The 13891-nt window shown below is 69.2% G+C and overlaps 3 protein-coding genes across 3 annotated transcripts; 2 read left to right on the top strand and 1 right to left on the bottom strand.

Annotated features, from left to right (window-relative positions):
- The first annotated feature begins 995 nt into the window (after nt 1–995).
- On the top strand, nt 996–5096 carry INPP1 (inositol polyphosphate-1-phosphatase). The gene is given in 7 exon segments (XM_062510849.1): nt 996–1011; nt 1872–2130; nt 2222–2282; nt 3256–3459; nt 4153–4327; nt 4612–4897; nt 4899–5096. Coding segments are annotated over 6 exon segments (1128 nt in total). The 5' UTR covers nt 996–1011; nt 1872–1926.
- Nucleotides 5097–6098: 1002 nt separating this feature from the next.
- On the top strand, nt 6099–9495 carry CD63 (CD63 molecule). The gene is made up of 8 exons (XM_062511038.1): nt 6099–6153; nt 6680–6757; nt 7716–7895; nt 8485–8559; nt 8631–8726; nt 8810–8953; nt 9029–9112; nt 9401–9495. The coding sequence occupies exons 2-8, from the start codon at nt 6692–6694 to the stop codon at nt 9464–9466; spliced, it is 711 nt and encodes a 236-aa protein (XP_062367022.1). The 5' UTR covers nt 6099–6153; nt 6680–6691; the 3' UTR covers nt 9467–9495.
- Nucleotides 9496–10027: 532 nt separating this feature from the next.
- On the bottom strand, nt 10028–12910 carry RDH5 (retinol dehydrogenase 5). The gene is made up of 4 exons (XM_062511015.1): nt 12595–12910; nt 11664–11922; nt 10881–11044; nt 10028–10437 (listed from the first exon to the last, which is right to left on the bottom strand). The coding sequence occupies exons 1-4, from the start codon at nt 12908–12910 to the stop codon at nt 10214–10216; spliced, it is 963 nt and encodes a 320-aa protein (XP_062366999.1). The 3' UTR covers nt 10028–10213.
- Between the last annotated feature and the right edge of the window lie 981 nt (nt 12911–13891).

Below are 13891 nucleotides of genomic sequence, written 5' to 3'. Positions count from 1 at the left end.
GTAACAGTGCCCGCTCTGGGAGAATCCTGGCGCTGGGAAGCGCTGCAGGAGCACCCGGGAGGTTCCAGAAAGGACCGGGACCGGCGGATCCCGACCCAGGGGTGCTCGGGCAGGAGCTGGGGGGCTCGGAGACCCCCGTGGGGGGCTGAAACTCAGGGAGGGGATGTGAAGCTGCCCACTCTGGAGCATCCTAGCGCTGCAGGAGCGTCGGTCCAGGAGGGACAAGGACATCCCAGCACGGCCACGGCTGTGGGGGGGTGACACGGGGACCCCCCGGGAGTTACGGGGGTCCTGCCACGAACGCGGGCGAGCTCTGGGGGGGCACAGGGGGAACCTGCCCACCCCACACCGGCACCGGGCAGCGCTTCCAGGAGGAACCAGGGGAGTAAAGAGGGGACCCCGAACCTGAGATCAACGTGGGGACCCCCCCCCCCCCCCCAACGGGTGACACGGGACCCCTCTCCCCCTCACCCTTTAACCGGTGCCCGCCCCATCAGAACCATGGAGAGGGCAAGACCCACCGGGGATGCTCCGGGGGGCTCGGGAGGGCTGGCCCGGGGTGGGCGGCACGGCCCTGGGAGGGGGGGGGTGCAGGTGGGGTTTTTTTGGGGGAGGGGGGCGGTGCCGCAGCTCGGGGACAGCGCTCCCCCGCGTGGCGAGGGGCGGAACTGCAGCGGGGGCGCTTTGGGGACACGGGACACCCCTCCCCGCCCCCCCCACCGCCACCGAGCGCCCCCCGCACCCCGGCAGCGCCCCGGTGTCACCGGTGTCACCATCCCGGGCAGCGGCGCTCACCGGAGGGGTGTGTGTGTGTGTGTGTGTGTGTGTGCGGGGAGGGGTCCCGTCCCGCGCTTTGTCCCCTCCCCGCCGGTGTCGCGACACCCCCCGGTGTCCCCGCACTCCGGTGTGACCCCGGCCACGCGGGGCCGCGGCAGCGAGCGGGTTAAGCGTGGCGGTGACGCGGCCCCGTCCCCGCCCACGGGCCGCCCGCAGGAGCTGTCAGCGGCCCCGGTAACGGCAGCGCGGGCGGGGGGCGGCCCCGAGGGTCCCCGAGGTGTCCCCGGGGTGTCCCCAGGGCTGGGGACCCGCTCTGGGGAGGGTCCCCGGTGCGGGGGTGGCGATGGGTGGGGGGAGAGTTTGGGGCCGTTCCGGGGGGGGGGGGGGGGGGGGGCCGCATCGCCCCGCGCCTTCCGGGGGGACAGCGGGGACCCCCCCGCCCCGACCGCTTCCTGTCCCCGCGGGACAGAGCCACCCGCCCGTGGGGACACGCTGGGGACAGCCCCGCGTCCCCGCGGCCACAGCGCCGCGGCCGTTTCCCCGTGGCCGTGTCGCCGCGTCTTTGTGTCCCCGCGTCCCCCTTGTGCCCGCGTTCACATCGCCCCCGTGTCCCCCACGCCCCCGTGTCCCCCACGCCCCCGTGTCCCCCACGCCCCCGTGTCCCCACTCGCCCATGTCACCCTGTCCCCGGGTCCCCCCTGTGCCCACATCCACACCCCCACCACCCCCGTGTCCCCATGTCCCCAGATCCCCACGCCCCTATGCTCCTGTCACCCTGTCTCCACAGTCATGTCCCCATGTCCCTGTGTCACCCTGTCCCCACATCCCAATCTCCATATCCCCCTGTCCCCATGTCCCCCAAATCCCAGGGTCCCCATGTCCCCACATCCCAGTGTCCCCCTGTCCCCAAGTCCCCAAATCCCAGTGTCGCCATGTCCCCCTGTCCCCATGTCCCCACATCCCAGTGTCCCCATGTCCCCACATCCCAGTGTCCCTCTGTCCCCAAATCCCCCCGTCCCGCCCTCCCCCTCCACATTTGGGGTCATTTCGCAGCCTTTGGGATCGCGTCCCTGACCCCGCCGCTGTCCCGGCAGGTGTCCCCGCTGTCTGTCCCCGCTGTGTGTCCCCTGTATCGCGACTGTCGCGGCCATGTCGGGGCTGCTGCCCGCGCTGGTGGCGGCGTCGCAGAAGGCGGCGGAGGTGGCGCGGCTGTGCCGGGCGGAGGAGCCGCTGTTCCGGCTGCTGGTGGCCGAGAAGACGGGACCCGACAGGAACGCCAGGTTCCTGCAGGACTTCAAGACGCTGGCGGATGTCCTGATCCAGGAGGTCATCAAGCACGACCTGGGGACACAGGTGGGGACAGTCCGGGGGGGGTGGCCGAGAGGGGGTTGGCACCTCCCGGGCCTCCCCTGAGTCCCCCGGTGTCCCCCCGGTGTCCCCCCAGTTCCCCGAGCTCCGGGGGCACATCCATGGGGAGGAGTCCAACGAGTTCAGGGATGTGCAGGGTGAGTGGGGACAGTGTGGGGACAGTGTGGGGACAGTGGGGACAGAGTGGGGACAGAGTGGGGACAGCCTGGGGGGTGGCCAAGGGGTGTTGGCACCCAAGTCCCATGTCCCCATGTCCCAATGTCACCCTGTCCCCATGTCCCAGTGTCACCCTGTCCCCATGTCCCAATGTCACCCTGTCCCCATGTCCCAGTGTCACCCTGTCCCCATGTCCCAATGTCACCCTATCCCCATGTCCCAGTGTCACCCTGTCCCCATGTCCCAATGTCACCCTATCCCCATGTCCCAATGTCACCCTGTCCCCATGTCCCAGTGTCACCCTGTCCCCATGTCCCAATGTCACCATGTCCCCATGTCCCAGTGTCACCATGTCCCCATGTCCCAATGTCACCATGTCCCCATGTCCCAGTGTCACCATGTCCCCATGTCCCAATGTCACCCTATCCCCATGTCCCAGTGTCACCCTGTCCCCATGTCCCAATGTCACCCTATCCCCATGTCCCAATGTCACCCTGTCCCCATGTCCCAGTGTCACCATGTCCCCATGTCCCAGTGTCACCCTGTCCCCATGTCCCAATGTCACCCTGTCCCCATGTCCCAGTGTCACCCTGTCCCCATGTCCCAATGTCACCATGTCCCCATGTCCCAGTGTCACCATGTCCCCATGTCCCAATGTCACCATGTCCCCATGTCCCAGTGTCACCATGTCCCCATGTCCCAGTGTCACCCTGTCCCCATGTCCCAATGTCACCATGTCCCCATGTCCCAGTGTCACCATGTCCCCATGTCCCAATGTCACCCTGTCCCCATGTCCCAGTGTCACCCTGTCCCCATGTCCCAATGTCACCATGTCCCCATGTCCCAGTGTCACCCTGTCCCCCTGTCCCAGGGTCCCCACACCGGGCTCTGTGGGGCCGTGGCTGAGTTGAATGTCCCTGTGCCATGTCCCTGGCTGATTTGGGGTCCTGGCAGGTGGCACGGTGACAGTGCGGGTCTGTGCCACCCCGGGGGACACGGTGGCCCTGCTGCTGGCCGTGCTGGGCCCCAAGCAGACGAAGGCAGCCGAGCTGCTGGCAGAGACCGTGCACCGGGAGGTGACACTTGGGGACACGGAGCTGGCTGGCATCGACCCTGGAGTGTCCCCGGGGGACGTGGGAATCTGGATAGACCCCATTGGTGAGGGGCTGTGGGGTGGGAATGGGGTGGGATGGGATGGGATTGGGATGGGATGGGATGGGATGGGACGGGACGGGATTGGGATGGGATGGGATGGGATGGGATGGGATGGGATGGGGTGGGGTGGGATGGGATGGGACGGGATTGGGATGGGATGGGATGGGATGGGATGGGATGGGATGGGATGGGATGGGATGGGATGGGATGGGATGGGATGGGATGGGATGGGATGGGATGGGATGGGGTGGGATAAAGGGATGGGATGGGATGGGATGGGATGGGATGGGATAAAGGGATGGGATGGGATGGGATGGGATGGGATAAAGGGATGGGATGGGATAAAGGGATGGGATAGGATGGGACGGGACGGGATTGGGATGGGATGGGATGGGATGGGATGGGATGGGATGGGATGGGATGGGATGGGATGGGATGGGATGGGGTGGGGTGGGATGGGATGGGATGGGATGGGGTGGGATGGGATGGGATGGGATGGGATGGGATGGGATGGGATGGGATGGGATGGGATGGAGAGGATAGAAACAGGAACAGGGACAGGATGGGACCAGTGACAGTGGGGTGGGCTGGGCTGAGACGAGGACAGGGACAGGATGGGAACAGGGCCAGGAACTGTGGGGTGGGCTGGGGCCAGGGCCAGGCTGGGACCCCACGGACCCCCGGCAAACCCCCCAGACTCCACCAACGAGTTCATCGGGGGGCGCGAGGACGTGGCCGCCATCGACGGCATCGCTCCCGGGGGGCTGCGCTCGGCCCTGGTGCTCGTGGGGGCCTTCGACCGCAGCACCGGGATCCCCGTGCTGGGGGTCATCAACGAGCCCTTCTTCCGACGGGACCCCCAGACCCACAGGTACACCCAGACCCCGCACCCTGGGGTCCCTGTCACCCCCTGGCCCCTCACCCCGGGGTCCCAGCACCCCCATACTCCATAACCCAGGGTCTCCGTTTCCCTGTACCCCACACCCCGGGGGTCCCAGAACGCTCCCGCCCTGGGGTTCCATCCCCCATACCCCCCATACCCCTCACCCTGGGGTCTCTGTCACCCCCGACCCCTCATCCCGGGGTCCCAGCACCCCCATACCCCCCATACCCCCCCTCAGGTCCCCCCTCTGACCCTCTCCTCCCTCCCCGCAGGTGGCAGGGTCGCTATCACTGGGGGGTGGCACACGGCGACACCCGGCTGTGCTCACTGTCCCCTCCCGCTCCCCGGCCGTGTCCCCGCGTGGTGCTGAGCCGGGCCGAGGGGGCGGCGGTGCGGGGGGCTCTGGGCTCTTTGGGTGGGGGTCCCCCGCTCTTCGCTGCCGGGGCTGGCTACAAACTGCTCTGCGTGGCTCTGGGGCTGGCGGACGCCTTCGTGCTGTCGCAGGCCACCACCTTCGCCTGGGACTCGTGTGCCCCCCACGCCATCCTGCGAGCCCTGGGGGGGGGGCGTGGTGGCCTTGGAGGGGGCTCTGCGGGCACAGCGAGAGGGGGGCACCGAGGAGCCCCCCGAGCTCGTTTATCACCGGCCACAGCCGGGGCGAGCGGGGCCCGAGCGCTGGGCGAACAGGGGCGGGCTCGTGGCTTTCGTGCACCCCCAGCACCTGCGGGCGGTGCTGGCCGCGCTGGGCGAGCTGTGACACCGGGCGGGAGGGGACACCGGGGACACCGGGGTGGGGGCATGGGGGGGCCTGGGACCTCGGGGCGTGGGCTTTGGGGGGCAGGGACCCCGGGGATGGGAGAATGGGGAGAGTGCGATGGGAGTTCAGGAGGAGCTGGGACCCCGGGGGTGGGGGATTTGGGGGGCTGGGACCCCGAGGTGTGAGGTAGGGGGGGCTGGGGGACACTGGGGTAAAGTGGAGGGGGGCTGGGACCCCGGGATGGGGGGGTTTGGGGGGCTGGGACCCCGGGGATGGGGGGATGGAGGGACTGGGGGACACTGAGGTGGGAGTTCAGGAGGAGCTGGGAACCCGGGGGTGGGGGATTTGGGGGGCTGGGACCCCGGGATGTGGGTTTTGGGGGGCTGGGACCCCGGGATGGGGGGGGGGGGGGGTCTGGGGGGCTGGGACCCCGGGGTGTGGGTTTTGGGGGGCTGGGACCCCGAGCGTGGGGTGTGGAGGGACTGGGGGACACTGGGATGGGGGATTTTGGGGGGGCTGGAACTCCAGGGTGAAGGGTCCAGAGTGTTTGGGACCCCAAGGTGAGGGGTAGGAGGGTCCCGAGGATCTTGGGGTGCAGGACCAGGGTGACAGGGACCAAGAACAGGGGTCCCCCAGCGACCCCCTGCTGGGTGTGGGGTGCGGGGGGACAGAGACCCCGGGGTGCGGGTCCGGGGGTCTGGGGACCCCTGGATGAGAAATGTGGGGTGACAGAGACCCCTGAGTGTGGGGTCGGGATTCTGGGGTCTGGGATTCTGATTCCCCCGGTGCGGGACGCGGCGGGAGCTCAGAGTCCCGGGTCCCCCCGGTGTTCCCCCCGTGCCCCCCCCCGGTGTCCCCCCGGTGTTCCCCCCGTGCCCCCCCCCGGTGTCCCCCCCAATAAAGGGTCCCTCGAAGCCGTTCGTGTTTTGCCGGGCCGGGGGCGGTGCCGGTCCCGGGGCGGTCCCGGTGTTGTCTTGACTCGCCCCCGTCACATGACTGGGAGCCCTCGGGAAGGGCGGCGTTGAGAGACACCGGGACCGGGACCGGCAGGGGAACGGTACCGGAACCGCTGGGAACCGCGGGATGGTGGTACCGGGAGCACCGGGAGTGGGGGAAAGTGGTACCGGGAGCACCGGGAACCCAGGAGGGAACGGTACCGGGAGCGGGACGGGGAGAGCAGCCCCAAGAACTCCGGGAGCTGCGGGACCGGGGGATGAGGCAGAACCGGGACCGGGAGCGGTACCGGGAGCACCGGAACGGGGTGGGGGAGTGAAGGAGCGGTACCGGGACCTTCGGGAGCACCGGGACTGGGACCGGGACCGGGGGGGGGGGGGAATGAGGGAGCGGTACCGGGAGCACCGGGACCGGGGGGAGGGGGAATGAGGGAGCGGTACCGGGAGCACCGGGACCGGGGGGAGGGGGAATGAGGGAGCGGTACCGGGAGCACCGGGACCTGGGAGGGAGCGGTACCGGTCCCGGTCCCGGTAGCGGAGCGGGGCCCGGGCCGGCCGTTCCTCGGTCGCGGGGAGCGGTGCCGGTTCCGGTACCGGGCCCTGTGCCGGAGCTGAGCGGCGGCTCCGCAGGACGGAGGGGCCATGGCGATCGAGGGGGGGATGAAATGTGTGAAGTTCTTGGTTTTCTTCTTCAACTTCATCTTCTGGGTGAGTCCGCGACAGAACCGGGCGGATCCCCCCGGCCGCCCCCTCCCCACCTCCCGCACCCCCAATTTTGGGGGTCCCGGGGAGGGGGGGTTCCCGGTGCTGGGGGAGGCCGGGGTGGGGTGGGGGTTGTTGTCCCTCTGGGTGAAGCCACATCTTGTCCCCAACAGGTCCTGGGGGGTGTGGGGGGGGGACAAGGGACCCCGAGGGGGGGGGATGACGGGGGGGGGACAGTGGGGGACCCCCGACCCCCGAGAGCGGCGGGACGAGGCTTTGGGGAAGTCGGGGTGAGGAAAGAGCGGCGAGAACCAACGGCCGGAGCGGGGGTGGGGGGGACACGGGGTGGGGGGGACACGGGGTGGGGGGGACACGGGGCCCCTTCCTGTCCCCCCACCCAGACACGGAGCTCTCCCCACCCTGCCCTGCCGGCGCCGGGCTGAGTCACCCCTCGAGTGCCGGGGGACGCGGGGGGGGCACACGGTGACAGGGCGGGACACGGTGCCCGCCCCCCCCCCCCGTGCTCTGTTTGTGCAGCCGAGCCCACGGCCCGGGGGGAGGGGGGGGTGGGGGCGCCGACACTCGCGGGGGTCCCGCTGTGGGTGGGGGTCCCGGTGGGATGAACCCCCCCCCCCAGCCCCCGGACCCCTCCCAGGTCCTCCGGGACCCCCGAGCGGGGCCGGTGCCACCCCCCCCCCCGCCGCCCCCCGTGGCTCTCGCGTGGCCGGAAGGCCGGACTTCCTGGACTTCCCGATGTCCCCTCCCGTGTCCCCTCCCCCCGGGATGGGGGGGGCTGCTCTGGTGTCCCCCACCCCAATCCTCAGTTTGTCCCTAAATTGGAGCGGGACGCGGCGCCGGGGGGATTTGGGGAGGGGGGATTTGGGGAAGGTGTGGGGGGGGGTCCCGGCTGGTCCCGACGCTCCCTCCCCTCCCCTCCCCTGCCCTCCCCTGCCCTCCCCCCCAGGTATGCGGCGTGGCCCTGATCGCCATCGGTACCTACGTGCTGGTGGCCCTGGCTAGGGCTCCGGTGGCCGGATCCAGCTGGACCCCCATGGGGGTCGTGGTGCTGGGGGTCGTCGTCTTCTTCACCTCCTTCTTCGGCTGCTGCGGGGCCTGGAAGGAGAGTTACTGCATGGTCACCACGGTGAGGGGGGGCAGCCCCCCGGGACCCCCCCGGGACCCCTGACCCAGCCCCTCATCGGGAAACCCCCACAGGACCCCTCCTTGACCCCCCCCCCACCGTGACCCCCCCAACCCCTCCACTGCCACCACCCCCTGAGCCCCCACTGGGACCCCCCCCGACCCCATCCTGAGCTCCCCAAAAACCGCCTCTGTGACACCCCCCCCCCCTCCCCGGGCCCCCCAAACCCTCCCTGTGATTCCCCCTGACCCCAAACCTTCTCTGTGACCCACCAGATCCCCCCAAAGCTCCCCCTGTGACCCACTCAGACCCCCCCAAACCCCCTGACCCCAAATCCCCTCTGTGAACCCCAAACTCCTGAGCCCCCCTTGCCCCCCAATCCACTCTGTGACCCCCCAGTTCCCCCCAATTCCCTCTGTGACCCCCCCAGACTCCTCCAAACCCCTCTGTGCCCCCCCAAACCTCCTCTGTGCCCCCCCGACCCTCCAAAAACCCCTGTGACCTCCCAGAACCAAACTCCCTGAACCCAAATCCCCTCTGTGAGCCCCCCCATACCCCCTCTCTGACCCCCCTCCCCCCCGTGCCCCCCCAGTTTTCCATCCTGCTCAGCCTCATCTTCCTGGGGGAGATCGCCACTGCCATCGCCGGCTACGTCTTCAAGGACAAGGTGGGGGTCCCTGTGCCCACCCCCCCGGGGGTCCCCCCGTGCCCCCCTGACCCCCCCTGCTCCCCCCCCAGGCTAACGAGCTGGTGGAGGAGGGGCTCTGGGACGCCATGAGAAGATACGAGCAGGACCCAGTGCTGGCCACAGCCCTGGACACCTTCCAGCAGGAGGTGAGCATTTGGGTCACCCCCAATTTGGGGAGGGGGATGCTCCTGGACCCCTCCCCGGTATTCCTGACCCTTTTCCCCGGCAGTTTTTCTGCTGTGGAGTGAACAATTACACGGACTGGGCGAGCATCGAGCATTTTGGGGCCAACCACACCGTGCCCAGGTCCTGCTGCCGCGTGGCCACCAACACCTGCAACGTGTGGCCCACCCCGGCCACCGTGTTCGAGAAGGTGAGACCCCCCCCCTCCCCCAATTCCTGAATCCCCTCTCCCCTGAGCCCCCTGACCCCTCCCTGTGCCCCCCAGGGCTGCCTGCAGAGCCTCAAGGCCTGGGTCAGGAGGAACGTCGTGGTGCTGGCGGCCGTGGCGCTGGGCATCGCTTTCTTCGAGGTGAGAGACCCCCCCGAAAATGTGGGGGAGACCCCTCCCCGAGTGCGGGAATGAACGCTCTTCAGTGTAGGGCTGAGACCCCCCAAAGTGGGGCTGAGACCCTCAAATATGGGGCTGAGACCACCCTCCCCCAAGGTGGGGTGAACCCTCTCCAGTATGGGGCTGAGACCCCCCCCAATGTCCCTGACACCCCCAATGTCCCTGACACCCCCAGCTTTGACTCCCCAGTTGTCCCTGACCCCCCCAGTTGTCCCCCCCAGTTGTCACTGACCCCCCTTTTCCCCCCAGATCCTCGGTGTTGTCTTCTCCTGTTGCCTCATGCGGGGGATCCGCAGCGGCTACGAGGTCATGTAGCCCCCCCCCCCCCCCCCCCCCCCCCCCCGCAAAACTCTTGCCCCACCGGGGGGACCTGGGGGGGCTCTGGGGGTCCCAGCAGGACCCACGTGCCAACACCCCCCCCCCCCCAGGGGTCCTGGGGGTCTCGGGGGGCTCCCCCCCGGGATTGCAATAAAGAGGAAAAGCTTCTGGAGAGCTGAGTGTGACTGGGGGGGGATTGGGGGGGGTCCCCTGTGGGGTTTGGGGGGTGTTTGGGGTGGGGCCCTCGTGGGTGGGACAAGGGCCCTCCTGGGGTTTGGGGGTTTTTCATGGGGTTTGGGGGGGGGGGTCGGGTCTCTGATGGGTTTGAGGGGGTTCATCCTGGAATTTTGGGGTCCCCCTGTGCCTCATTCACCCTGTGGTGCCAGGGGCTGGTCCTGGCGGCTCTGGGGGCTGTGTGTGCCACCTCAATGTCCCCAAATCCTCACGTGCCACCTCAATGTCCCCAAATCGCCCCAAGCTGAATGAAAACAAGGACGGGTGGGTTTGAAGTTTATTCCCCACCTAGGGGGGTTTATTTTGGGTCTGGGGGCTCTCAGTGACCTCTCTGGGCCAGCTTGGGCAGGAGGAGAGCCAGGGCCATGTCCATGAGTCCCCAAGCGCCACCTCAATGTCCCCAAATCCAATTCCAACCACAACCCCGAGCACAACAAGGACGGATGAGACCCTGGCGGGTTTTATTCCCCACCGCCCGCCCTGGGGGTTTTATTTTGGGTCTGGGGGCTCTCAGTGAACGCTGTGGGCCGGCTTGGGCAGGATGAGGGCCAGGACCAGGTCCACGAGGGCCGAGGGCAGGTACGAGGCCGGGAGCCAGAGCAGCTTGGCGTCCCAGCCCGCGCTGTAGCGGCTGCGCGGGTGCTGCGCCCGCAGCGCGTGCTCGATGCAGCTCGTCACCTTGGACAGGTCCTTGTCACACAGCAGGGACAGCAGCAGCCGCTGCACCTTCAGGTCTGCCGTGGGCAAAAGGGGGCAGGGGGCAAAGTCTGAATTTTGGGGTCTGTGGGAGGTGGGAGAGGGTCGGGAAAGGGGAAACGATGCTGAGGTTTGGGGGGTGCAGGAAAAGGGAAACTGAGGCAGGGGTGAGATGCTGAGGTTTGGGGTCTGGGGTAGGTGGGAATGGGGACTGGGAAAAGGGAAACTGAGGAGGGTGATTCTTGAGCTGTGGGGATTGGGGGATGCAGGAAAAGGCAAACTGAGGCAGGGATCAGATGCTGAACTTTGGGGTGTGGGGAGATGGAAAAACTCAGGTAAGGGGAAACTGAAGAAGGAGATTCTGCATTTTGAGGTAGAGGGGAAAAGCAAGGTTGGAAAAGGGAAACTGAGGCAGGGGTGAGATGCTGAACCCGAGGGGGGTCTGGGGGGCGGCGTCCCCACCCCACAGCCCCCCACTCACACTGGGGGAAGAAGTGCTCCCCGTAGCTGCTGCGGGTCTCGGGCTCCAGGCGCTCCCAGCGCTGCCGCAGCGACGCCTCCAGCGAGTCCAGGTCGGTCACGTTGGTCTTGAAGAACCCCGGCTCCACCACGCTGACCTTGACCCCAAAGTGCCGCATGTCCCGCCTGGGGAGGGGCAGGGGGTGGCCGCAGGGCTCAGGGTGTGGTCAGAGGGCTCAGGGTGTGGCTGCAGGGCTCAGGGTGTGGTCAGAGGGCTCAGGGTGTGGCCGCAGGGCTCAGGGTGGGGCCGCAGGGCTCAGGGTGTGGTCAGAGGGCTCAGGGTGTGGCCGCAGGGCTCAGGGTGGGGCCGCAGGGCTCAGGGTGTGGTCAGAGGGCTCAGGGTGTGACCGCAGGGCTCAGGGTGTGGTCAGAGGGCTTAGGGTGTGACCGCAGGGCTCAGGGTGTGGTCAGAAGGCTCAGGGTGTGGCCCCAGGGCTCAGGGTGGGGCCGCAGGGCTCGGGGTGTGGTCAGAGGGCTCAGGGTGTGGCCGCAGGGCTCAGGGTGTGGTCAGAGGGCTCAGGGTGTGGCCCCAGGGCTCAGGGTGGGGCCGCAGGGCTCAGGGTGTGGTCAGAGGGCTCAGGGTGGGGCCGCAGGGCTCAGGGTGTGGTCAGAGGGCTCCGGGTGTGGCCGCAGGGCTCAGGGCGTGGTCAGAGGGCTCCGGGTGTGGCCGCAGGGCTCAGGGCGTGGTCAGAAGGCTCAGGGCGTGGTCAGAGGGCTCAGGGCGTGGCCGGGGCTCAGCACCCACCTGAGGCTGTCCGAGAAGGCCTCGATGCAGAACTTGGACATGCAGTAGCCGCCGCCGTTGGCCGAGATGCGGCCCAGGACGCTGGACGTGTTGACCACTCGGCCCCGTGCCCGCTTCAGCAGCGGCAGCAGCTGCAGGGTGACCTCGATGGCCCCGAAGGCGTTGACGGCCATGACCCGGCGGAAATCCTCGATGTCCATCCACTCCGTGGGGCCGATGGGGTTGGCCACGCCCGCGTTGTTCACTAGCCCAAACAGCCCTGGGGGATACACGGGGTGCAATGGCACCCCCGGTGTCCCCTGGGACCACCACAGCGTCCCCGGGGTGGCCCGGAAGGACCTGTCCCCTCAGCATCGCAGCCTGTGAGCTGGCAGGACCCTGTCACCTTGTCCCTGGGACCCCCAGCCTGTGCCCGTCGTGCCCTGCTGGGACCCTCCCCACGTCCCTGGGAGCCCTGACCTGTCCCCATCCTGTCTGCCCCATGGCACCTCCTGGGGTCCATCCTGACTCACGCCCCCTCCCCATGTCCCTGTCCCACACCCCCTGCCCCATGTCCCTGTCCCCACACCCCCTCCCCATGTCCCTGTCCCACACCCCCTCCCCATGTCCCTGTCCCACACCCCCTCCCCATGTCCCTGTCCCCACACCCCCTCCCCATGTCCCTGTCCCATGTCCCTGTCCCACACCCCCTCCCCATGTCCCTGTCCCCACACCCCCTCCCCATGTCCCTGTCCCACACCCCCTCCCCATGTCCCTGTCCCCCCCTATGTCACAGCCCCTCCTTGGTGACCCCATGTCCCCCTACCCCACAACCTCTTACCCCCACGTCCCCTCCTTGTCCCTCTATGTCCCCCCTACCCTACACACCTTTCCCATTCCCCCATCCCCTCCCCAAGCCCCCAGACCCCTTCCCCCCCCATCCATCCCTCACCTTTGTCCCCCACCTCCTTCTGCACCCACTCCGCGGCCCTGCGGATGCTGTCGGTGCGGGTGACATCGAGCAGGGTGGTCCTCAGGTGTCCCCCCGCGCTGTCCCCACGCAGGCTCTCGGCTCCCTGCGGGGTCAGGCACGCGGCCAGCACGCGGTAGCCACGCCGGGCCAGCCGCCGGGCCAGCAGGTTGCCAAAGCCGCTGTCGCAGCCCGTGATGAAGACGTGCTTGTCCGTCACCGTGGGCAGCGCGCGGCGGTCCCGCGCTAGCCAGCCCAGCGCCCAGGCCGCTGCCACCAGTGCCACGTACAGCCACATGGCCTGCGGGGGGCAGGGGACGCCTGGGCTGTGGAGGGACCCCCACCCTGTGGGACCCCCGCCAGGACCCTCCTGCGGCCCCTCACCCATCTGGAGGAGTCGGGGGTCATGGGGAGGGACCCCCGCCCCGTCCCACCCCACGGGCGGGGGGGTCCCAGTGTCACCAGAGCCACGTGGTGGGGACCCGTGGGGGACGGGGGAGCCGTGGGACGCCCATCAAGGTCACCCTGCACCCCAAAGAGGGCCTGCAGGGACCCCCACTCTGTGACCGTGACCTCTGGCACCATGAGGGTCCCACCCCACCCTGCCCGGACCTCCACCCTGTGTGCCCCCTCCAGCACCAGGGACCTGCGGGTGACAGGGGACACGTGGGACCCCCGTTAGGACCCCCCCCAACACCCCATGTGGGGCCTGGGGCGACCCCCCCAGCCCCCCACACCAGATCATGTCCCCAGTGCCACCCACACACCCTGGTGACCCACAGGGGACACGCGAGACCCCCCCCAGGACCCCCGCGGAGCCCGGTGGGACCCCAGCCCCCCACCCTGCCCTCCCCCTCTGTCCCCAGGTGTCACTCAGGACTGACCTCTGCCAGGCTCCACCCCCTCCGTCCGCCACGGGTGACCGGTGGGGGGACGGGGGGGGGTCCCTGCCCTCTGGGGGTGTCCCCAAGCCCCTCCTGGGGTGGGGGCGAGTCCCCCGCGGGACCCCAGACCCACCTTTCCCCCGGCCTGGCCGGGGCCGGGCGGGCCGAGCCCGGATTAACGGGGCCGTGCGTCACCGGCCGGGCACGGGGGGGTTCCGGGGGGGCTCCGCTCCCGGCCCCCTCCCACCCACTCACATCTTTGGGGACCCCCGGCCCCCCCCCCCCACCCCCCCGGCTCTGCCCGGGACCCCCAAACCAGCTGAGCCCCCCCCCCACCCAAAGCTATCCCCCAAAGGAAGGGGCCCCACAGGAGCCGTGTCCCCCTGCCCCCCCCT

The sequence above is a fragment of the Cinclus cinclus genome, chromosome 30 (genome assembly GCF_963662255.1).
Source record: "Cinclus cinclus chromosome 30, bCinCin1.1, whole genome shotgun sequence".
Classification (NCBI taxonomy): Eukaryota; Metazoa; Chordata; class Aves; order Passeriformes; family Cinclidae; genus Cinclus; species Cinclus cinclus.
The sequence above is the reverse complement of the archived record's forward strand: the minus strand, read 5'-3'. Positions and strand labels throughout refer to the sequence as shown.